Source organism: Callorhinchus milii, unplaced genomic scaffold (assembly GCF_018977255.1).
Source record: "Callorhinchus milii isolate IMCB2004 unplaced genomic scaffold, IMCB_Cmil_1.0 Scaffold6, whole genome shotgun sequence".
Taxonomy (NCBI): Eukaryota; Metazoa; Chordata; class Chondrichthyes; order Chimaeriformes; family Callorhinchidae; genus Callorhinchus; species Callorhinchus milii.
This window is the reverse complement of record NW_024704747.1, coordinates 12,755,453-12,781,537: the sequence shown is the minus strand read 5'-3', so window position 1 is coordinate 12,781,537 and position 26,085 is coordinate 12,755,453. Positions and strand designations below refer to the sequence as shown.

Below are 26,085 nucleotides of genomic sequence, written 5' to 3'. Positions count from 1 at the left end.
ATCCGAAGCCTCTCCGCCCACAGTTGCGTTGAGAGACCTGCAGGCCAGAAACTACATTTTATAGCGGGTTTGTAGCGGAGGGGTTGTTTATAGCGGATTGCGCGAAAAAAGTCCAGCCGTACTTTTCTATTGGTCCAGCTCATGGGTGTTCAAATTGAACGTCATGTAGACATTTACAAATATCAAATCATGAATGCTATGAGAGAAATCTCCTGAAATAGCTGCACAGTGTTTATAAAACATTGGTTAGGCCTCAGCTAGAGTACTGTGTTCAGTTCTGGACCCCACACTTTAGGAAGGATGTCAAGGCATTGAAGAGGGTGCAAAGGAGATTTTCCAGGATGGTACCAGGAATGAGGAACTTCAGTTATCAGGAGAGGCGAGAGAAGCGAGGATTATTCTCCTTGGAGCAGAGAAGGTTAAGAGGAGACTTAATAGAAGTTTACAAAATTATGAAGGGATTCGACAGGGGGAAGAAGGAGAAACTATCTCCACTGGCGGGTGGGTCAGTAACCCAAGAACACCGATTTAAAATAGTTGTTAAAAGAAACAGAGGGAAGGTAGGGGTAAATTTTTAATTGAACGAGTTGTTCGGATCTGGAATGCATTGCCTGAAAGGGTGGTGGAAGCCGATTCAATATCAATTTTTAAGAGAGAAGTAGATAATTATTTGGGGAGGACAAGTTTGCAGGGCTATGGGGAGAGAGTGGAGGAGTGAGATTGATTTGGATAGCTCTTTTCAAAGAGTCGGCACAGACACAATTGGTCGAATGGCCTCCTTTCTGTATAATTCTGTGATTCTCTAGAAAAATAATACAAATTAATAATTGAAAACTTTATGAGTAAGAACTGATTCACACTATATATAATGCCTTTAATTTGGGCAATATCTTCAAGATTGTGCCAGATACCAAGCCCTGGGGGGAAGGGATGGGTTGGGGAGAACTGACATAGTTGAAATAGGAGATTTTCATGAGGTTTTTAAAGAAGGTAGAGAGGGAGTGAGATGGAGGGTAGGGACATAGTGGATGTAGGTTCAGCAGCGATAATGGTTGGAGGGCAAGAAGCAGGCCCTTTTAGCAACAGTGATATTCAAATAGAGGTTCGATATACATTTCAAAACAGTTAGGCCAGATTTATCTGTGCTTAACACTAAACCATCACATGATGATATACAGGCAGACTTGTACTTACAAAGTCTCCTCAAAGGCTTTCACCCTCTCGCAGCCTTCTGGCGGTTCACGTTTGAAGTCGTAACTGTTGTTTGGTTTTGGGGAGAAGGCGTATTTTGGCAGTGGAGAGCTGTTTCCACTTTCTGCAGCAAGACACAATGCAAATCCATGTTTGTACCTGCAAAGCTGTCACCGATACAACTTAAAGCAAGAAGGGTTTTACAGGATGTAACCGTTCTAACTGGACTGATCATAGGTCGTCCAATTCGTAGTTCAGAATGGCTGAGAAACGTAATAAAAAAGCATAATGCTATTGAACAGAAGAGCATTCGACTGAGCAACTTTGCTCCCGTCATTTTTAAACAACAAAAAATTACATTTATATAGTGCCTTTCACGTCAGGAGGACATCCCAAGGCGCTGGACAGTCAGGGATCTGCATCTGAGCTGGTGGATGGGATCAGCAGGTGTGGAGGGTGGGGAGGGGAAGGGTAGGAGGGTGAACAAAGGCACTGTCGAAGAGGAGAGTCTTGAGACAGGTCTTGAAGGAGGCAAGGGAGGGGGCAAGGTGGAGGGACTGTGAGATGGAGTTCCAGAGGATGGGGGCAGAGAGGCTGAAGCCCCCCTGCCAACGGTGGGGCGGGCAAGGCGGGGAACGTGAAGCAGGCTGGAGTCCACTGGGTGGAGGGAGTGGACAGGTTGATAGGGAGGTGAGGTCACAGAAGTACGGAGGAGCAAGGTCGTGGAAGGCTTTGACGGTGAGGACCTGGATCTTGAACTGTATCCTCTGAGCAAAGAAGAAGAAACAAGTGGCGACACTTTACGGGAAAGTACTAGTTTTCATTTCAATCAGAGTTTGTCCATTTATACATTTGATATCTGAAGATAATAATAATCCTTGCATTTGGCATAGCGCCATATCACGTCTTCGAGACGTCTCAATGCACTTCACAGAACATACGTAAAGTGAATTGACTGTATATTTTGTGAGCAAAACACGGCAGCCAATTGTGTCCCACAAACAGCCATGGAATGATTGACCAATTTATTATTTATTAATTTTTTGGAGGGATTATTACGCCCGGAAAAGCAATCCGCCAATCGACTAACAACAGGGTTCCTACTCACTTACTGTTAGGTGACCTTGGGCGTGTGGAGTAAGGAAACTTTCCCAATGTTTCACACTGCCCGGGAATCGAACCCTTATCCAGAAAGCCCCTTACTTAGTAAGTAAGCATGAAAGCATCTTACTGGAAACGGATGTAAATATTTCTCACAATAAATTGAACTTTCCCTTTCCGATTTTCAAGCTTTTACTTGAAAAGAATGCCATTTGCAATGGATGTATTTGGATTCCTCTTGCTACTGCCATGATTAACCTCTCTGCTGGCCTTGTACCCTTTCCAATTTAATTACGCTGACTTCTCTTGCAATGCCAATCCTCACTGTTTTTTGTTTTCTTGTATCTTCTAAAAGAACTGCTTGATGTTGATTGGACCCTTTATTGTTTCTAGATTGTTGCTAGATTGTTTCTGTTCTTTATTCAACCATCTACATTTTTTTTATCCCTTTAATCCTCAGAGAGTATAATGTCAAACTTCGTCCTTTAAAGTGATCTTTACAAATGTTAGAGTTTCTTCAGTTATTTCATTTCCAAGTTCTACTTCCCCCAGTCTTCCTGAGTCATAGACCTCAATAAATATTAAATCAAAATCATACATTGTAGAGACCTACTCTGAGGTTTTACGGTATTAAATTGCTTGAATCTTTGCACATTGAAATGTCACTACTTGGGAATTATTCAGCTGTGTGACATCCTCCCAATCAGCTATCAGAGTGGTCCAACCCACCCGGCGGGTGATTTTATTGGCCCGCAAACCATTTTGGACTTCTGCCGCTGTGGGGAGAGTGACGGGAAGTGTGACGGACCTGCTCTGCCCCCCACCACCCAATCAGATTCCGTGCTACTCGTGCCTCGTGTAACCTTGGGAGACACAACGAGAATCGAGACACAACAGGAATGAGTCTCAGTAGGAAACGGAAGAGAGATGTCGAAAATAGAGGATTTCAGTGGGAGTGGGAAATTGATTACTTGTTTATTGAAAATAATGGAAAACCTCAGTGCCTTGTTATATACTGGAAATTCATGTGTTGCTCTCCTCAAAAACTGGAAAAGCAAACTTCAAAAGCAAATTTTCTCCAAAGCTGCAACAGTTCAAACTGCAATTCTGACTATATCTTATGTGGTTTGTCTACGGCTAGCGAAGTTTAGGTCATTTAGAGATGACGAAATGGTAAAACAATTGGGCAGCCAAACCAGCTCGTGCATTTGGTGATGTAAAATTGTTCAATAATTTTGAAAGTGTAGCACTGTAGAAACTGTGGCAAGGAGAATAAGTGACATGAAAGAACGCATGAATAAAAAGCTCAGGACAATAGTTGAAAAGTGTAAATACTTCTCATTAGCTCTAGACAAGAGCACTGACGTTACTGATATCAGTCAGCTATTAATTTTCATTGATAAAAATATTGTTGTTCATGAAGAATTACTTGAGTTAATTCCTTTGAAAACTGCTAAAAAGGGGTTGAATATTTGCAAAGTTCTTACTTCAACTACCAGTGAATACGATGGATTTCAGAAGTGTTCCTGCATCGTGACAGATAGTGCAAAATCAATGACCAGTTGTAAAAATGGTTTGGTAGGTTTGCTGAAACAAAATGGAACAAAACTACCTTCCACTGCATCATACACCAGGATTCCCTTTGCGGAAACCAGTGAAAATGAATGATGTGATGACTAGTATCATCAAAGTGATCAATATTATCCATGGAGGAAATCGAGCGCAGTCACAAAAAGTTCATAAACTTCTTTGAAGAATTAGATGCAGAATATGGTATTTTACCTCATTATTCAGCATTGGCTGAGTGGGCTCAACTGTCTTGTGCAGGTTTTTGGACTTAGGCAGAAGGTACTTTCACTTCTCAAGGAACATGCTTTTGAGCAGAGAGCCCAGCAGCGTGAGGAGGGAACTGAGCGAGGTGGAACAGAGTGAGAACTCTGTTAAAGAATTTGGTGAGAGTGGGAATTCTTCAGCAAGAGGGATACCAGAGAGCAAGAGAGAACTCTTCCATTCAGCAGAAGGTGGAGGTCACCGTACAGTCACAGAGGGTTCAGAAGGAGAATGAGTGCATGATGGGCAGTGCAGAAATCTCCTGAGAGTGTGGCACTCGCAAATCGGTTCTCTATACTGAATACCGGGCAGGGTGAAGACACTGGAGAGGGGAGGTAAAATTAAATAGATGCACAGTTGGGGACAGGGAAGAGTGTCAAGGCAATTGTCATTTGGGACACGATGGTGACAGGAGTAGACAGGTGATTCTGCAACCAAAGACATAACTCTCGCATGGTATGTTGCCTCCCTGGTACCAGGGCTGAAGACATCACAGAACAGGTGCAAAATGTTCTACAGGGGAACATCCAGAAGTTGTGGTCCATGTTGGGATCCATGACATAGGGAAAAAAAGGGCTGAGATCCTACAGAGAGAGTATCAGAAGCTAGGGAAAAAGCTAAAGAGGAGGACCTCAAAGGTTGTGATCTCTGGATTACTCCCAGTGCCTCGTGCAAGTGAGTATCAAAACAACAGGATCAAACACATGGATGCACGGCTGGAGAAATAGTGCAGAAAGGAGGGCTTCAGGTTCAATTTGCTACATGGCTTATGATGTAGTGGCAATAACGGAGACTTAGGTGTATACTATAGACCACCAAATAGTGGGAAGGAGATAGATGAGCAAATCTGCAAGCAGGTTTCAGAAAGATGCCAAACCAACAACGTAGTTATAATGGGGGACTTCAATTATCCTAACATAGACTGGCAAAATAACAGTGGGGGGAAGGAGGGGGAAGGATTCCTGAAATGTGTGCAGGATAACTTTCTGGATCAGTATGGTTCCAGCCCACCGAGGAAGGAAGCAGTGCTGGATCTACTTCTGGGAGATGAAGTGGAGCAGGTTTTAGAAGAGCATCTGGACAACAGTGATCACAATATCATTAGGTTTAGAGTACTTATGGAAAGGGACAGGGAACAAACAAAGGTGAAGATAACTCAACTGGAAGAGGGCTAAATTCAGTGAATTAGAAACGGATCTCGCCAAGGTGGACTGGAAAGAAAGATTGGCAGGTAAAACAGCTAACGAGCAACGGGAAGAGTTCAAAGGAGGAGATAGTTTGGGGATAGAACAAATACATTCCTACAAAGGGGAAAGGTAGGGCATCCAAACTCCCTGGATGAATAAGGAAATTAGGATTAAATAAAATAGAAAAAGAAGGCTTATGATAAATGTCAGGACCAAAATACAGAAGATAATCAAATAAAATATAGAAAGTACAGAGGAGAACTGAAAAAGGAAATAAGAGGGGCAAGGAGATTGTACGAGAAAACATTAGCGGGTAACATAAAAGGGTATTTTATCAGCATATAAAGAATAAGAGGTTAGTCAAAGGTAGGGTCTAATTAGGGACCAAAGAGGAAATCTTCTTGTGGAGGCTGACGTATTGAATGAGTACTTTGCATCTGTCTTCACAAAAGAAGAGGCTGCAGCCAATGCCACAGTATCGGAGGAGAGGGTAGAGAAATTGGATAATGCAAGAATAAACCGAGAGGAGGTACTAAAAAGCTTGTTGGTGCTCAACGTAGATAAGTCACCCAGTTCGGACCGGATGCATCCTAGGTTACTGAGGGAAGTAAGGGTGGAAATAATGGAAGCTCTGGCCACAATCTTTCAATTGGACACCGGGGTGGTGCCAGAGGGTTCCAAATGTTACTCCCCTGTACAAAAAGGAGCAGAAGGATAAACCCAGGAACTACAGGCCAGTCAGTAGTGGCGAAACTTCTAGAAACTGTAATCCGGGACAAAATAAATTTTCACTTTGAAAAATATGGGTTAATAAAGGACAGCCAACATGGATTTGTTAAAGGCAAATCATGTCTAATCAGCACTTTGGGACGTCATGAAAGGCGCTCTATAAATGTAATTTTGTTGTTGTTGTTGACAAGAGTTTTTTTGATGAAGTAATGGAGAGGGTGGATGAAGGTAATGCAATTGATGTGGTTTATATGGATTTTCAAAAGGCGTTTGATAATGTGCCACATAAGAGACTTGTAAGAAAAATAGAAGCCCACGGTATTAAAGGGACAGTTGCAGCATGGGTACAGAATTGGCTGGGAGACAGAAAGCAGAGAGTGGTGGTGAACGGTTGTTTTTTTTCTTACTGGAGAGAAGTGTGGTGTCCCCCAGGGGTCAGTATTGGGACCACTGCTGTTTTTGATCTATATAAATGACCTGGACTTGGTGATAGGGAGTACAATTTCCAAGTTTGCAGATGATACTAAGCTAGGAAAAGTAGTAAACCGTGAGGAGGAGAGTAGCAACAACAACAACAAGAAGATTACATTTCTATAGCGCCTTTCACGTAGCAGACTGCAAATGGACATAGACAGACTGGTAAAATGGGCAGACTCGTGGCAGATGAAGTTTAATATGGAGAAATGCAAAGTGAAGCATTTTGGGAGGAAGAATGTACTGTGTTCAATTCTGGGCACCACACTTTGGGAAGGATGTCAAGGTATTGGAGAGGGTGCAAAGAAGATTTACCAGGATGGTACCAGGAATGAGGGATATCGGTTATCAGGAGAGGCTAGAAAAGCTAGGATTATTCCCATTGGAGCAGAGAAGGTTAAGAGGAGACTTAATAGAAGTGTTCAAAAATTATGAGGGGATTCGATAGGGTGAACAAGGAGAAACTATTTCCACTGGTGCGTGGGTCGGTAACCCGAGGACACCAATTTAAAATAGTTGTTAAAAGAAACAGAGGGGAAGTGAGAAGAAATATTTTCACACAGCGAGTTATTCAGATCTGGAATGCATTGCTTAAAAGGGTGGTGGAAGCCGATTCGATAACAACTTTTAAGTTTGAAGTAGATAATTATTTGGGGAGGACAAGTCTGCAGGGCTATGGGGAGAGAGCAGCGAGAAATCAGAATATTTTGCATCTTGTGGGGGATGTTGACAGGTTCCACATAAAACTACAACTGTTGAACTCATCCCTCTTGCAGAACAACCCCACCCATTTTCCATCATGCATGGAACTCGCAACTGAGCTTGATGAGACTAATTTTCGCAGCTTTTCAGAAATCATAATAGAGCTATTGGATGAGTTCAGTGCCAGATTTGCTGATTTTGAGGTCCAGCATCCAAATATTCAACAATCCGATGGAGGTGTCGATTGAGTAGCAACCAAAAGATCTTCAAATGGAGATTTGTGAACTGCAGGGTGACCCTTTGTTCTTCTCAAGGAAGAATGAGATTCATGAAAACTTCTGGAAAATTATTCCTAAGGATTGTTTTCCTAAATTAAATGATTGCACTGAAGATGTGTTCAAGAACATACATTTGTGAAAGCAAGTTTTCTACGATGAAACACGTTCAGTCCCAACATTGCAACAGGCTTGATACCAACACCCTTGGGTGCTGTCTCCAACTTGCTACGACTGAATTTGAAGCTGCCATTGGAGCTCTGGTTCAAGAGAAATATTTTCCTCAGTGTTTATACTAAGACATTTAATGGTCTTCTAAGTGTCAAGAAATTAATTATGTATGTTTAGAGTGGATTGTATGAAAATTGTTTTGTATATTCTTGATATTATTTTTAATTATTATATATTCAAAATAATCTCTATTCAAAAGTATCTTTATTGTGTTCCTTTGTTAGTTTTGCAATTGTAGATTAATCTGTTTGGGTTTTGTTGAGCATTCTCTGTTGGGGCCCCTATGTGCTGATTTGATATCTTGTGATTTGACTTTAAAACATTAAAACATTTGTTGCATTTATTTCCACTTGAGATGATCATTATTAAGTAATACAATCACACAATAACAAACAGGATTTCTACATGATTTTTTATGTTTCTGGAAGGAATAAACAAAATTATTGCTTGTGCGGCCCATGGACATCTCTCACATGTGAAATCCGGCCTTCAACACCAAAAAGGTTGAACCACCCTGCGCTATATAAATGTAAAGTACTATGTAAATATTTGTGGTTAATACTAATCTGCTGAAGCTGATTGCTCATTCTTCCAGCCTTTGGGTTAAGAGGCAGCGACTCATTATTCATTACAACATTGCTTGTATTTAAGACCTTTTGGCTATCTATGGTCTACTTCATTTCTTGGATAATTAAATTTCTGATAATTAATTCATTTAATAAAAAAAACTCTTTGTAATTAGTAAAATTTGCCTCTATTCCTTATGATTGAGTTCCATGACTATCAGCTATCTACTGATCCATCAGCCATCATTCATATTCACCAGCGAAGACAGTGAGTTCCAACAGACTGTGTGACTGAGGCACCACAACTGAGCCAATCTGCCTTTACCAGATTAGGAACTTTCCTGCATAAATCAATGGATGGTGATCAGGAGGAGTCCATATTCTGCCCTGGCTAAGAGTATTGAGGCCACCCCTATGATATCAGCTAACTCTGCAAACCTTGCTGGATCAAACCTTACTGGAAAGTATGTGCATGTAGTTGTTGAGTGAGAGCAATGACAGGTTCAGCTGTGATTCCCTTATGATTAAATAAACTACCAATGGACACTGTCAAGTTCCTTATTCAAAGATGGTGATATACAAGAGAACTATCAGTGTGTGCCACACCTAGATAAGAATCAGTCATTCATATGGTTCTTTGTGGGACATTGCTAGGCACAAATTGGCTATCGCATTCACCTACAAGTGCAGAGTCACTACATTCTACAATAAATAGTTTGAAGCACTTTCAGATGTTTTGACAATATGATTAGGTACAAGGATTATTAACCTAGTAGGAGTCAAGTGTCTTCAGAAAAATGAGAAACCAGGGAACAGCCCCTTCTGCACCATTTTACAGGGGGAAAAAAAACCCACCCATCTTCAAAAAACACTTTCTTGGGATGGTCTTTGTTCTTAGGGGCTTCCATACTTATAGCGCACGTCTACAACCCAGAACTATGTTTACTGGGAAACTGGGCCAAAATTAACTTGGCAGCAAGATGGTAGATAACACAAGAATGTCTGTGTGGGGAAGAAAGATGCAGCGCCTAAAAATAACTTTTTCCCAATAGCAACAGACTTGTCACTGTATAGCTGTAAAAGTGGTAGAGTGTTTCTACTTAAGTCAACTGGTTATTGACTCAGACCAAATGTAATGCAGCATAATCACGATTGAATTACCTGGATTAACGCTGTCAGTGTTCAATGCTCCTCCTTCCCACCTCTTACCTTTCTCTCTGCCATTTGTGAGGAGATCTTCAGTGTAGCATGGACTCTCCCTACTCCCCTCGTTGGCTACAGTGAGGAACATTGGTGAGATGGACTGGGAGCGGCTGCTGCTCGCACTGCTCCGATCCACTCCTGAGGGGGTCTGAGTGTCAATGCTCCGTGTGCTGCTGCTTCGCTTCTGTATAGGAAGTGGAGCCCGATGGCCGTCTGGAGTATCCTGCAGCTAACACATGAATCAAACATACAATTACTGTAAACAAGAGAAACCACAGTATCAAAATCCCATCTTTCTATTTGAAGTTGAGAGAAGAGAGACGATCAAGCAGTCAGGACCCGGGGGGGGGGGGGGGGGGGGGGGGGGGGGCGGGGTGAGAAGAGACAGCAGAGAGATGAAATTGGGGCGAATTTGAAGAGCACCTGCTAGGCCACAGAGTGATATAGGTAAAGATTTGGCAGCAGCAACTCATTCATGATCAAAGGAGATTGAAAGAAAAAGAAAATAAGTGAATATACTTGACAATCCATACTCTGAGGTCCTCAAGACTCTGGCAAACTGCGCCTTAATACTTTCCGCAATTAGGTAACCAAGTCCTTTCAAGGAGAGAGTGTGAATTCCATTCCAAACAAAGGGAAGTTCTCATGTATAGGTGGCAATACATAAGAACATAAGAAATGCTAGATGAAAAAAGACCAAGGTCCATCTAGTTCGCCTTCCACCTTCCTGGTGGTCGCTTGCACATATGTCCCGAACTACCTATTTACTATATCCCATAACGTTATTTCCTAAAAGAAAACGATTTAATCTGTGTTTGAAAGAATCAGCTCTTCCTGCGTCAACCATCTCCCTAGGGAGCCTGTTCCACAGGTTCACGATTCGCTCATTGAAATAGTGTTTGCATAGATTTGTTCTGTATTTAGCCCCCTTCAATCACAGGCTTTTACTATGGACAATCATGTCGCCTCTCAATCTTCTCTTTTCAAGCATGAATATGCCCAATTTACTTAGTCACTCCTCATAATCCAATCGCTCCATTCGCTCAATCATTTTGGTTGTCCTCCTCTGTATCTTCTCAATTTATCTAATATCCTTTTTGTACTGCAGCGGCCAGAACTATACACAGTACTCTAAGTGTGGTCTCACCAGTGATTTATACAGTGGCAGGATTACCCCACTTTTTGGCTTGCTATTGATCTCTTGATGCATCCCAACATCTGGTTTGCTTTACTCACTACCGCAGCGCATTGTTGGGAGAGCTTCAATTTATTGACAATCAGGAACCCCAGGTCCTTTTCATTTTCCATACATATTATATTCCTTCTGTTCAAATAATAATCCCTTCCAGGATTTTTTTTCCCCATGTGAAGTAGTTTACATTTCTCCACATTGAATTTCATCTGCCACCTATCTGCCCAATTCCCAAGTATGTTCAAATCCTCCTGTAAGTTATCTTGTTCAGCTTCACAATCTACTACCTTCATTAGCTTAGTGTCATCTGCAAACTTAGCCACTGTGCTTTTGACTCCTAGTTCCAAATCATTCCTAAAAATATCAAACAAAAGAGGTCCTAAAACAAGACCCTTGTGGAAATCCACTGGTAACATTTTCCCTGTCCCTGATGATATTCCTTATGCCACCACCCTCATAGATTCATAGACTCATAGAATATTACAGCACAGAAGGAGGCCATTTGGCCCATAGCTACTCTGCTGGCTCTTTGAAAAGAGCTATCCAAATCAATCCCACACCCCCGCTCTGTAGCCCTGCAAACCTGTCCTCCCCAAATAATTATCTACTTCTCACTTAAAAGTTGTTATCAAGTCGGCTTCCACCACTCTTTCAGGCAATGCATTCCAGATCCGAACAACTCGCTGTGCAAAAACATTTCTCTTCACCTCCCCTCTGTTTCTTTTAACTAACTATTTTAAATCGTTGTCCTCGGGTTACCGACCCACTTACCAGTGGAAGTAAGTTTCTCCTTGTTCACCCTATCAAATCCCCTCATAACCGTGAAAACTTCTATTCAGTCTCCTCTTAACCTTCTCTGCTCCAAGGAGAATAATCCTAGCTTCTCCTGATAACTGAAGTCCCTCATTCCTTGTAATATCCCGGTAAATCTTCTTTGCACCCTCTCCAATGCCTTGACATCCTTCCTAAAGTGTGGTGCCCAGAACTGAACACAGTACTCTAGGTGAGGCCTAACCAGAGTTTTATAAAGGTTCATCTTACCTTCCTAACTTTTGTATTCTATGCCCCTATTTATAAAGCCCTCTGGGTTCTTCCAGTCAACCAGTTGCATATCCATTGTAATATACCTCCACTGATTCCCGCTTTCTTTACTTTGAGTACCAGCCTCTCAAGAGGAACTGTATCAAAGGCCTTACTGAAATCCAGATACACAACAGCCACAGCCTCACACTTATCAGGCTCCCTTATCCAAGTTTCCTTACTCCACACGCCTAATAATAATCCCTCCAAAAACGAAACAATAATAAATTGGTCATTTTCAATCCACGACTGTTTGTGGGACACTGCTGTGTGCAATTGGCTGCCCCATCTGCCCACAAATATACAGTCAATTCACTTTACAGTATATTCTGTGAAGCGCTTTGGGACGTCTAGAAGACATGAAAAGCGCTATATCAAATGCAATGATTATTATTTATTATTATTATTGTCACACCATCAAAGAAAATCAGTAAATTAGATTGGCAAGACCTTCCCTTCATTAACCCATATTGGCTATCATTTATGATTTTATTTCTGTTCGGATGCTCCATGATTTTATCCTTAATAAGTGTCTCCATAATTTTATGCACAATGGACGTCACGCTTACTGGTCTGCAGTTTTCTGGGTCATTTTTGTTGCCTTTCTTAAAAATAGAGTAACATCTGCCTTTCTCTAGTCCCCCAGCACCTCTCCAGTATTCAGTGATTTTTGAAAGATTTGTGCCAACGTTTCTGCAACTTCCTCCCTTAGTTCCTTAAGGATCCTCGGATACAATTTATCCGGCCCTTGAGATTTATTTACCTTAAGTGTGCACAGCTGTTTGGCAACCATGCTGGTGTGATATGAATAGTGGCGCCACTTTCCTCTGCGACATCCTTGAGTTCCCTTACAAGAAAATAGATTACCCATCTCCTCCTTGGTGCAAAAATTGTATTTCGCGCTATTGCAGCCTTCGCTGCATGATTTGTCATGTTCTTTCCCGAACCCACCTTCACTGGCCCTTTTCCATTGCTTGTTTTCCTTTTACTCTTAATATAACAAAAAATTCTTATCATCCTTCACATCTGTTCCATGTTTAATTCAAAGCTTTTATTTGCCATTCTGATGCCTTTTTTGCAATCCTTCTGGTATTAAATTTGACTTATTTCTGTGGTATTTTCCTTCTTGGCCTTTCTTTTCCTCTTTATGATTTGCTTTGTAGCCCCTTCCAACCAGGCAGGAGTGCCTTTAATAATAATAATCCTTGTATTTGACATAGCGCTTTTCACGTCTTCTAGATATCTCAAAGCGCTTCACAGAATATATGGTAAAGTGAATTGACTGCATATTATGTGGGTGATACGCGGCAGCCAATTGCGCACAGCAGTGTCCTACAAACAGTCGTGGATTGAAGTGACCCAATTTTTTTTTGAGCGATTATTATTAGGTGTGTGGAGTAAGGAAACTTGCCCAAGGTTTCGCCCTGCCAAGAATCGAACCCAGGTCTCTCGCTTGCAAAGCAAGTGCTCTAACCACTGAGCCACAGGTCTCCAAAAAAAAGGGTGGAAGCTTGGTACCTTTACTTCGCATGGATACACACTGTTCTATTGCCTTCATAATCAACTCCTTGAAGGAACTCCATAGGAAGGAACTCCCATTGCCATATTTAAGCCCACCAGGCCCACTCCGACCAGACCTCTCAAGTGCACAAAATCAGTCCTTTTGAAATTTGGCAGTTTTGCTTGGGTTTTTAGAACCTCACCAACTCTTGTGATGTCAAATGTGACTGTATTGTGATCCCTGTTGCTTAATGCTTCTTCCACCTTTATGTTGGAGATTTGGTAATTCCTGTTACTCATTATCAAATCCAAGATGTTTTCGCCTCTTGTTGGCTCTTTTACAAACTGAGTCATAGAACTTCCTTTAACTCAAGAAACACCTTCTCTACAGTAGACATATTATTATCCCAATCAATTTCGGGTATATTAAAATCTCAAACTACTAGTCGTTTTCCTTATCTCATTCCACAGTTCCAGATCGAGGCTTTCACTCTGGCTTAGAGGTCTATAGCAAACTCCCAGTAATAGCTTACCTCTGTTACCATCTTGTGATTCTAAACAAGTGATTCTGTGTCTGCCCTTTACTTTTTTATTTTCTCTCTCGTTTGTGTATCAATAATGACGTTTATATATAATGCCCCACCACCTCCTCTTCTCCCAATACAGTCCCTCGTAAACAGTTTATGACCTTCCAGATGCATATCCCATTGATTGGATTCATTCCACCATGTCTCTATGATACCAATGTCCAATCTGTCATGCCCTACAAGATCTTCCAGATCCCGCATCGAGCTGGGGGTCAGGACACGCCCCAAACCCGAGGCCCAGCTCGGGTCCGAAACACTTATTGTCCAGCGCCTTGGGACGTTCTCCCGACATGAAAGACGCTTTACAAATGTAATTTTATTGTTGTTGTTGTTTGTCAGACTTCTTGCATTAATGCAAGTACAGCTCCATTGTTGTTTGCCTTTCCCATTTACTTTATGAGCATTTGTTGTTTTTTTTCACCAACCATTGGAGTTAGATCTGTTACACTGGTACCTCTTAAGGTTTTCCCTAATCGGTTTGGGTGCTCTCTTACACCTACCACAACCGTCTAGTTTAAACACTCCCTAACTAAACAATCTACCCTGCTCGCCAACACCTCCACCCCCCCCCCCCCCCTTTGCCCATTGCAAATAAACTGTACAGCACACAGAAATCTTTGTTCTATTTATGTACATACGTGGAACTAAGTCTGGTTGTCTGGTTTGTATACTCTTAAGCATGGTGACAAGTTTCTGCATGCCTCAGACTCCAGCTCCCAGCTCAGGTGCAAATCCTTCATTGTCCATTGCAGATAACACTGTACAGCAGACGGAAATCTTTGTTCTATTTATGTAAAAACAAATCACACTCAAAGCAAATACACTCTCTTGGTCAACTTGCAAACACAACCTCAAAAAGACAAATCTTTAATTGATACAGCCACCAATAATCATTAAGTCCTGAACACAGCTCAACTGCTGCCATTGCAGGAATGCTGAGTTTCTAAGAAAATGGGTCTGCATTCTTCAGCACTGAGAGTGAGTTTCCAGGATAACCTCCCTACTGGCAAGGAAGTGGAAATATTTATTTGCTGTTCCAAAGGAACATGTCAAAAGTTTCTCAGATCCCTTCAAATGTATAGAACTTGCAAATCCGACTTTTGGTGGCGAGGTAATCCATCACACACAACAAGAAAACCACGACTAATTTTAAGTCGCTTGTTTCAACATGTGAAAAAAAATCACTTCCCCATCACTCCTGGTCACACTCTTGCCCTTCATTCGAAAACACTGTATAGCAGTGGTGGGGAATATCAAAATCAACATGAGAAGGGTCTTATATTGTGTTGAAAACAAAATGTAACTGCAACAAAATTAGAAAAAAATGTTCTCTGAAAATTTTTGGCCAGACATTTTTTTTGGTCAGTCGGATATCAGACACATGTGGAAAACCATCACCATGCTTTAGAGCAATGTGGTCAAACAGGCGGCTCGTCGGCTGTATCTGGCCCCGGGGATGATTTAATCCAGCCCAAGACCATTTCCAACTTCGGGCCGCCCGCTCCTTCCCTCCCTGGCAAACATCTTCTCAAGGCAGCACAAAAGCCGGCTGCTGGGAGGACGCAAAGGAGTGGAAATAATGCCGGCTGTTATTGCAGTTGTCAAGTGACCGGGTGACATACTGCAATGACTTCCAGAGTCACACAACTGAATGAAAGAAAGTGGGGGGGAAGAGAGTGAGAGTGATTAAGAGGGCGAAGAAAGACTGATTAATAGAGAATGATTGAGAGAGGGGGGCAAAAGAGAGAGCATGAGGGAGAGGGGGAGAGAAAGAAACATCGAGGGAGGGAGAGAACAGAGAGAAAGATTGAGAGGGGAGAGAGAGTGTGTGGGAGAGAGGATCAGGGAAGTGAGAGAAAGTAACTGAGAAAGCGAGAGGGAGGAGAGTGATTGAAGAGGGAGTGTGTGTGGGAGAGAGGCTGTGAGAAAGGTGGAGTGAGAGAATAATTGAGAAAGAGAGTGATAGTGTGTGTGAGATAGTGCGCTGAGATATATATATTATATATATGGGAGAGCAGTGGAGAGAGGAACAAAGAGAATAAGAGAGAGCGGAGGGAGAGAGGAGAACTGAGGGCAGCGTTTGTGGTTCATGGTTAGGACAGACGATCAGAGCCTCATTCGGCCACCTCGGGGGGCCCAAGGACAGACACCGAGCGATATGCCATACAGTTTCCTCACAGTAACCCCCCTCTTTCCCCAGTGAGAAACTCCTCTATGTTCTTCATTCCCCCTCCCCACCACCATCTGCCCCACCTTCGCCATTTTGCCCCCGCTCTCTGGAGTTCCAATCCTGGAGTCCCTCCGACTCGCTCCCTCCCTCCCCTCTTTCAAAACACATCAAGACCTAGCTCTTTGACTGCGCTTTCAGTCATCTATTCCCCTCCCCATCCCACCTTCCTCAACTCCCATCAGCTCAGGTGCCCAACCGACAGTGTTGAGCGCTTTGAGATATCCTTTCAAAGTGAAATGGGTGCTGTGTAAAGTTTGTTATGTTTCTGGAAGAGAAACACAAAAATATTGCTTATGCGGCCCTCGGACATTTCTCAAATAGGGATTCCGGCCCGCGGCAGCCAAAAGATTGGACTATATTGCTTTAGAGTATCCAAACCAAACATCCCACCTATACATCAAAATTCCAGAGATGTTTATTGGAACACAATGCACACTCTCCACGGAGTATAAGGGCGTGTGTGGGTACTACTGGAGTCTAACCAGCCGTACAACTTGCCATTGAGAGCACTGCCTGGCAAGCTTTCCTGCTACTTGACCCGCTAGGACCACCCTACTCATTAGGGCTTTGGCTTGCAGGGCTAATGGGAGCTGAGTGGGAAGAGTCTCTGTCCCCGACCGTGAAAGGCGCTCTATAAATGGAATCTTGTTGTTGTTGTTGTATCTGTCTGCCCTTCAAGTGCTGCCGATGAGCCAGGACAATCAGAGCCTCACTCGGCCACCTCGGGGGGCTGTGCTGTTATCAGAAGTGCTCTGGGATACTGCAGACCCCCCTGGTTCAGGAACTGAACAACAGAGACCACCAGAGGGTTGGCTCAATTCCAACATTCCAGTGTCAATCTTGTCAGCTTGGAGCCAGTTCAGCAACAAGGATATCCCACTAACCTTCCCACCCCCCACAAGGAGGATAGATGCCAAGGAGGATAACCCCCGTCCCAAGGAGGTTGGTCATTTGACATCCACCAAGTGCGGGTTTGAACCACTCATTAGGTGGATGGTAGATGCCAGGAACTCCCTGCAAACTTCCTGGTGGGCAACACAGCTCATAGTGAAATGCGCGAGAGCATTGCAACCATCTTCTGGTCCACAGCTCAGACATACATCCCTTCCGACTGAGCCGTGATTCCACCATTGATTCCAGGCAATGGGTATACGAATGCATGTTGACAAACTCGGACTCCAGTTAACCCCTTCCAGCAACTGTCGCCCCAAGATTCAGAGTTTCCTCATCAACAACAACAACAACACAACAAGATTCCATTTATAGAGCGCCTTTCACGTCGGGAGGACGTCCCAGCTATCTGAAGGACATATGCATGCAACATGTTGGAAGGATGTTTAGGACATGGCCAGATGTTTGGAGGCCAGATGAGTTTCTTACTAACATTTCTAAAAAGCTATCCTCTTTCCCATCTTCTTAATGTCATACCCTGTGTGACCATTGACATGATTATGTTCTGAATACAACGTATGACCTAAAGAACCATCTCCCTCTTGAATTGTAACTCTGAAATTATTGCATACTTTGTCATGTATCTGAACAAAGTGATCACTAAACTCCTCTACCGGCACTTTAAATAATGTTTGCTAAATATTGTTTATATTGTGAAAGCATTACTTTCTGGTCATTTTGCTGGATTCTGAATAAAGTCCATCAAAATGTAGTGACGCCTTTCTGACTAGTACTAGAGAAAATACCATTTGGAAAATGTTTCTTTTCCCTGTACATTAGCTCCAAAGCTCAGATACTTATCCATGAATAAGCCGCCACAATCTTTGATTTCTTCAGGGAACTGAGACAGAAACAAAGCTTTCATTCAAATTACTGTCTGTCACGTTAATCAAACCTTAGGTGGACCAAATTCAAACTAATCAAAAGTTCTAAATAGAAAAGCACCAACCACTAAAGAGGTGGTAACTGTTGGTTAGAAATGCAAAGCATTAATTAACAAGAACAAGATCATTACTCATCAAAGAGAAGAGATCAATATCTTCAGCCACTGAACTGTGAGAGATGTGAAGCTTGTGTGAGGGTGTGCCATTTGAAAGAGGTTGATGGCTGTAGAGTGGCTACAGAGTTATCAGCAAAGGATCTGATGCAGTTGGATAGTGAGTACAGGCGGCCACCAACTTGGAGAAGGAACAAAGTGGGAGAGAGCACAGGGCCCTGAGGAATTTTGCTAGAATAAGAAACAGAGGATGAACCATCAACTATGGATGAGATAAAACAATCTTACGGGAAACTAGATAATCATGAATATAACTTTGGTAGAAAATCAGAAGATTGTTATTGTAACAGACTCAACACAGATTCAACCACCAATAGAATAGCCATGCTGAGAGCCTTTACAGATTTGGCCAGAATTTTCAAAGTGATGAATAATTTCAGTTGATATCAACTTCCATAACTTTAGATAACATCATCATGATAGTTTGAGAAAGATCAGAAGGGACACCCCCCACCCCCAATTCCCAAGTAGAACGAAAGAAGAAAAAAGTAAAGACGGACTAGAAGTTCAAGGCAAATCTCTTGAGAACAATAGAAGCAATACTGTCAGAATCAGAGTCCTTATTAAAGTTCAGAAGGTAGCAGATCAGGGAGATACAATGGCATTAAAACATGATGTTGGTCATAGTATTAGAATAGAAAGAAGCAATGGAAAGCTCATTTTCGAAGATCATCAAGACTGAAGATAAAGAAGAAAGGTAAAATGATGAGGTTTGCCTTCTCTTTGAATAACATTGGTCATTTCATGCGCAAAGACAGAAATCAAAACAACATTTGGACCAGGGAAAGAATATTTTAATCCTACCTCATTAAACTGAAAGTGTATCACAACCGAATTGTGAATTGAAGGCCAATAACTTTTCAAAAACATTTTTAAAAATATTCCTTTTAAAAAACAATATTCCTTTTAAAAAACCTAAGGTTTCTTTGATATTGACACCAACCAACTGATTTTCCCGGAGGTCCGAGTCATCAGGCACTCAAAACTCTCTACCCTTGGGATAGCTGAGGGAATTTTGGAGATGCTCCCTAATCCATCAACCAGTCTAATAATAATAATCTTTGCCTTTGATATGGCACCTTACTCTAAAGTGACTGTATATTTTGTGGGAGAGACGCGACAGCCAATTGTGTACAGCAGTGTCCCACAAACAGTCGTTGATTGAGTGACCAAATTATTATTTTTTTTTGAAGGGATTATTACCCTCGGAAAAGCGATCCGTCAATCGACTAACAACCAGGTTCCCACCTGCTGCTAAGTAAGCAGAGGCGTGTGGAGTAAGGAAACTTGCCCAATGTTTCACCCTGCCCAGGAATCAAACCCAGGTTCTCTCGCTTGTGAGGCGAGTGCTTTAACCACTAAGCTACAAGACTCCAGTCTAACTGGTCTTTGGTGCCTTTCCAGCATGCAACTGTTTGGATCTACTGTGCTATTCAACCGTGTAAAGAGCAGTCACATTTAGAACTGAATAGGTGCACTGGAACAAAACTAATTTTCATTCTTTCTGCAAAGAAACAGCTCTAACGAGTAGTCTTCTCTGCTTAAAAAAGATCGAATTGCTGGCACAATGATGCAACAAATACTTTGTTTTGCAAATGTAAATTAAGGAACCTAATGTATTCCATATAAGGTCCTAATGAAGTCTTAAATCAGCAAAAATCCAGTGTTTTGTGTGTTAGCCTGGTTCAGTTGATAGTATTCTCACCTCTGAGCCAGAAGTTTGTGGTTTCAAGCGACACATCGGGATTTGAAACTCACATGGTCTAAGGTGATAATCCAATCCAATGCTGGGGATGTGCTGCAAAGTTGGAAGTGCCATCCTTTTCATGAGACATTAAACCGAGGTCCCATCTGCCTGTTCAGGTGGACGTTAAAGATTCAATGGCGCCATTCGAGGAGAGGTGCCCCACAGCAGTGCCGCACAAACAGTCATGGATTGAGTGAACAAATTATTATGAATTATTATTTATTTATAAAGGGATTATTACCCCCGGAAAAGCGATCCGCCAATCAACTAACAACCGGGTTCCTACTTACTGCTAGTAAACAGAGGCGTGTGGAGTAGGGAAACTTGCCCAACATTTTGCCCTGCTCAGGAATCAAACCTGTGTTCTCCTGCTTGTGTGGCAAGTGCTCTAACCACTAACCTACAGGGCTACACTTTGGTGGACAGTCAACTGTTTAAAATAGGAATAAGTATGATTGGAGTAGAAATTTGTGGGGGTATGAGAGAATGGCAAGCAATCCCATTTTAGAAAATAGGCCAGGTCTGATATACTGCAATGGTCTTTTTCCATTTTTGTGTTCCTGTAAGATTAATAAGCAGAAAATGCAACTATTTACCAGTTGACAAATAAAAATAATCCTTACATTCGGGATAGCATCTCTCACATTGGGAAGACACCTCAAAACACTTCACAGAGTACCCTGTAAAGTGTAGTGACTGTACTTTGTAGGCGAATGAGGCAGGAAGTGAATGACCACTTTTATTTTGGGAGACTGTTTTCCAGGACACTGGGAGAAACTCCCTTCCCTTTTTAAATAGTTTCAGAGGATCTTTAACATCCACTTCAACAGGCAGATGGGACCTTGGTTTAGCATCTCATCGAAAGGACCGCACCTTCAACAATGCAGCGCTCCCCCAGCACTGCATTGCAGTGTCAGCCTAGACTATGTGAGTTCAAAACCCCAGGTGGGGTTTGATCCCACAGCCTTCTAACTCAGAGATGAGAGTGCTACAAACTGAGCTGGGTGATAATCAACATGCGTCGTGTTCACTGTTTACTGTCAGCCTATTGACTTTAAATCAAGGATTACAAAAACCTTAATGTTTTTTATTGATTTATGAATCACTGGCATGCCTGAACAAGCATTAAATGTCTGGTACTTTCTGGGGTGATGTAATATAGTGCTTCAGGTTAGAATTTGTGTTTGATGTTGATAGAAAAGGTGGTTCCAGGATATTGAAGTATTCTAAAGGATTAACAAATAGGAACAATTCAGGTCCAAGGAAGTCAGCAAAGCACAAGCATTATTAGCTGTAATCAAAACAGATGTGCAGTGATCCTGGAAATAGTTCTGTTCTAGTCTTCTCAGTTCTGTTACACTGTATAAATCACAGAGATGATAATAATAATAATCCTTGCATTTGATATAGCGCTTAATCACATTTTCAAGACATTTTTTGAACTGCAGCAGCTATTGGAGAAGAAGTCTGCTTGTAATCTAGAACGAGATTACAGTAGAATGCTGCATATCCAAATCCAGGGGTTCACTTAAACCACGTTGGGCTCAGATTTGGAAGTAAATGCTGGTTAGGAGAAAAATCTATTTTTGGTCAAGTTGTGTATATACATAGGAGTTACAGGGCCTACAATGTCCAGGTAAATCAGAGGCTGAACCAATAAGTGCCAATCTGCTATAAACAGAACCCGCCACTACAAACACATCCTCCACTAAAAATCTGTAAAAAATGAAGTTTCCTGCTGCCGGCTGTTTACCCGACACTACTGTGGGTGGAGCGGCTCCGGACACACATGCACAGTGCAGCGCAACGGGGGAAATCAGTTTTGCCCCACTCCGAGCCCCTGCTGTTGACATTGCCTGCGCGTGTCTCTCTCCTGTGTGTGTGAGTGTGTGTGTGTGTTTGTGAGTGTCTCTGTGTGAGTATGTCTGTGGATGTCTCTCTGTGTCTGTGAGTGCTTATGTGTATTTCTCTCTCTGTGCCTGTAAGTGTGTGTGTCTCTCTCTGTCTGTGAGTATATGTGTGTTTCTGTGTGTCTTTATGCGTGTGTGTCTCTGACTGTGAGTATATGTATGTGTCTCTGTCTGTGAGTATATGTGTGTGTCTGTATGTCTTTGTGCGTGTCTCTCTCTCTTTCTATGGGTGTCTGTTTGCGGTGCTGGGCCCTGAGAGGCAAGAGATGGTGACCTCCTGTAGCTCCACACCAACATTGGCAAGCTTGGTGAGTATATTGTTTTTGGTGGATCTCCAGGTCCTTTGGGCCTGCGCTAATGTTTCTCCACCTCGAAAGTTATTGGCAGTAAAATGTACCTGTGCACGAAATGTACCTACTGAGCCAGAAAATGCACAAATCAACCCCCTGCAATTCCTCGCAAAATTCGTCAAATTTCTCCTCAAATTTGGGCAAATATTTCCATAATTTTCTACTGGCCCTGGGACTTGAAGGCATAAACACAACTAGTTTTTTTTTAAACTCTTAATGCAAAGGTAAGTGTTTATTTAGCAATATAGAGTTCGAGAAAAGAGAATCAGAGAATGAGATAGAAAGTTAGAGAATGTAAAAGAGAGAAAGAATGCATGATTTAGAGAAGGAGGGATAAACTCACTTAGAAAGGATTAGTAAACGAGAACAGCAGAGAGAAAAAGCTGATACTACAGTACAGAGTTAATATAACTTGGAAGAAATGTTTTGGTCAGCTTTGTAGCCAATTTATATTTTGTGTGCTAACCAATGATTTCCATTTTTTCCATAGCTGAAATGAAGCTCATCGATTTACTGCAGATAATCAGCTCGCTGCTGGAGTACACCGATGCAACCAGCTAAATCAAACAACCTGAACTGTTGCACATACTGCAGCTAGGAGGTGTATGTATAAAGAAACACTTACAATCATCTGCTCTTCTTTATCCCCACTCTCCTTAATAATAATCCTCTCAATTTCCTGGTTAAGACCCTCCACGCTGTTACGAAGTCGGGAAACAGTTGTCTTTGAAATAGGAATTGCCACTGGAATCAAAACTGTCTTTGGAATGGGCGCCTGGAAGAAAAGAATTTTGGTAGTATATCAGCACCGAGAAAATGGCAGAACCTTTTACAAATTAATACAATGTTTGGCAATAATTAAACATTTAAAACAAAATTGCACATTAAGGTTGCAAATTGTAAATGCAGTGCGTTTACGAATGATCGATCTGCCAATTCCTGTCTGGTTTCATAAGCTATAGAGCTCTGCATGATAAGCACAAACAGAACAAAGGAGACTCTGCCACGTGACACAAAGAGGAACTCAAACTGTTGAACCTTCAACTGTGTATTTAAAGTAGGCAGCAAAACACTTTAGTCTTAAGATGCCAGAATGATGTGTTACACTCCTATCTCTTTGGAACAACCAATTATGTAAATGTTCTGCTTAAACATAGACATTTGAAAGAACAGTAGTCTTACACAACTTCAACCCTAAACAACAACAACAACAAAATTACATTTGTACAGCGCCTTTCACGTTGGGAGGATGTCCCAAGGCGCTGGACAGTCAGTGTTTTAGACCTGGGCTGGGGGTTGGGATTAGGGAGGGAGGGGGAGAATGTTTGGCAATAATTAAACATTTAAAACAAAGTTGAACATTAAGGTTGCAAATTGTAAGTGCAGTGCGCTTTTGATTGATCGATCTGTCAATTCTTGTCGAAATTAGAATTGACCGAAAGCACGGTCGAAGAGGAGGATCTTGAGATGGGTCTTTAAAGGAGGCAAGGGAGAGGGCGAGGCGGAGGGACTGCAGGATCGAGTTCCAGAGGGTAGGGCAGAGTGGCAGAAGGCCCGCCCGCCAAGGGGGACATGAAGAAGGAGGGGGGACGTGAAGCAGGCAGAAGCCCGTTGAGCGGAGGGAGCGAGCAGGATTGTAGGGGGTTAGGAGTCGCAGATGTAGAGGGAAGCAAGGCCATAGAGGACTTTGAAGGTGAGGACCAGGATCTTGAACTATATCCTCTGAGTAATGGGAAGCCAGTGGAGTCGGGCAAGGATGGGGGTGATAGGGTTATGGAGCCTGGTGGGGGAGAGGACACAGGCTGCAGAGTTCTGGATGATCTACAGCCTATGGAAGGAGGAGTTGGGGAGGCCAACAAGCAAGGAGGTTGCATAGTCAAGCCTCGATGTTATGAATGCATGTATGTGAGTTTCGGTGGCCTGCGGTGTGAGTCAGTGGCAGAGCCGAGTGATGTTGCGGAGTTGGGGGAAGGCAGAGCAGGTCATGGCACGGAAGTGGGGTAGAAGGATAGTTGAGGGTCAAACAAACCGCCAAGATTCTGGATTGGCTTAGTAAGATGGAGTGTGCATTCATGGATGGTGATGCTGTCAGCATCGGAGATGTGGAGGCGCTGACGGGAGCCAATCAGGCGCGCCTTGGTCTTGTTGACATTCAACTGAAGAAAGTTAGTTCTCATCCAGGACTTTATGTCTGACAGAAGTTGACCCCATGTCTGCGGATGACGTCAACAAGAAGGATTATATAGATGTTGAAGAGGAGGGGACCAAGGACAGAGCCCTGAGGAACGCCGCACCAAACAGAGGACAAACCGTTTGTGGAGATGAAGTGGAGGCAATGTGAGAGGTACGATCTGAACCACTCAAGAACAGAACCGTGAGGATTGAGGTGAGAGGAGAGGTGATGGATGAGCATAGAGTGGGCAAAGGTATCTAAAGCAGTAGAGAAGTTAAAGGAGGATGAGGAGGCAGAGGGAGCCTCCGTCACAGATGGACAGAATGTCTCTTTGACCAGGGCTGTTTCTGTGCTGTAGGCAGCACGGAAATCCGATTGACTAAATCCACTAAATATAAAAAACAATTATAAAATATTTTTTCAACATTCTCTCCAGTTTCTCCTCTTCCGTAATCTCTATCCTTTTCATTCTAACCTTATCTGTAATATTTTCCACCTGTGTTTTTCCACCTTTAAAACGTTTTCTCATCGTTCCTCTAACTCCCATTTAAGAAGTTGGAGGCAGTCAATTTTATAGCCAACAAAAAAGGTAGGAAGATAGGAACAGGAATAGGCCATTCAGGTCCTCTTCCACCATTCTATTAGATGATGGCTGATCTGTAGCTCAATCCAAATACCTTCCTTTTCCCTGTATCCCTTAATATGGGGCAGCGCCTTGGGATGTCCTCCCGAGGTGAAAGGAGCTATACAAATGTAATTTTGTATTGTATTGATACACTTACCTAACAAACATCTATCCACCTCAGTCTTGAAAATTTGAATGGATCCAGCATCCAGTCTTTTGGGGGAGAGAATTCCAGATTTCCACTACCCTTCCTGATTTCACCCTAAATGGCTTAGCTCTAATTTTAAGATTAAACAAGAAAGATGATTGACAGGACTGAATGCCATATTCAATCCCATCAATCTCCAGTGCGGTTTTTCAGTCGACATTTGAGAGCATTGGTGGACGGTGAATATATTATTTTGGGGTGGGGGGTTAGGTAGTTGATTCAAACTCAATTAAAGGTCGGTCCCCTTCAAGATAGGCAAGATAGTGGCTTGACTAACAGGTCCATCTGCCAATGATAAGTGAGGACACTTTGATGAGCTGCCTTCATCAAGCTCAGTGCATCCCCCCATCGCTCCTTAAAGAGGTGAGCTGCATTTAGATTGGTGGGCTCAGAGCCCCCTCTGGCCCTAGCCACCCACTGTCTATAACTGAGAGCCACAAACATGTATGTACATTGGTAGATTATAGGGAGAATATGTATGTATATATATTTAGTGGTCACTAGGACCTGAGGGAGGAAAGCTCAAGCCTGCGCCTTTTTAAGATGTGCCGACGACTCCAACGCTCACTTGGAGTACACAGGTCTGTAAGAGTGGTGGGCATCAACCAAGAGCCCAAGTGCTTGCATCCTTCTGCAGGTATTGTGTTGCTGCTGCTGTTCTGGGATTTCATCCCCCGAGATTAAACCCGTGTAGTGAGTCTCTGTGTGCATCCATATTGGTCTGGCTCTGGGATCCATCCTACAATATGATGGTGGTACCCAAAGACTTAATTCCATTATGCCTCATTGTGAAACTAATTTAGAAAATCATCATATACATAATGCTCAAAACGTTAAGATATATATTACAGATATATGTGGAGTCCTGTAGCTCAGTGGTTAGAGCACTCGCTTTGCAAGCGAGAGACCTGAGTTCAATTCCAGGCAGAGGGCGAAACCTTGGGCAAGTTTCCTTACTCCACACAGAGCCTAATAATAATCCCTCC

General features: G+C 42.5%; 1 protein-coding gene across 1 annotated transcript in view; it reads right to left on the bottom strand.

The window, feature by feature from the left end:
* fam117ba (family with sequence similarity 117 member Ba) overlaps nucleotides 1-26,085 on the bottom strand; it is an 85,943-nt gene that overhangs the window by 3,531 nt on the left and 56,327 nt on the right. The window contains exons 4-6 of the mRNA XM_042336216.1: nucleotides 22,719-22,868; nucleotides 9,496-9,718; nucleotides 1,195-1,315 (exon numbers count right to left, since the gene is read on the bottom strand). Coding sequence (XP_042192150.1) covers nucleotides 1,195-1,315; nucleotides 9,496-9,718; nucleotides 22,719-22,868 — 494 coding nt within the window. The remainder of the gene's footprint in view (nucleotides 1-1,194; nucleotides 1,316-9,495; nucleotides 9,719-22,718; nucleotides 22,869-26,085) is intronic.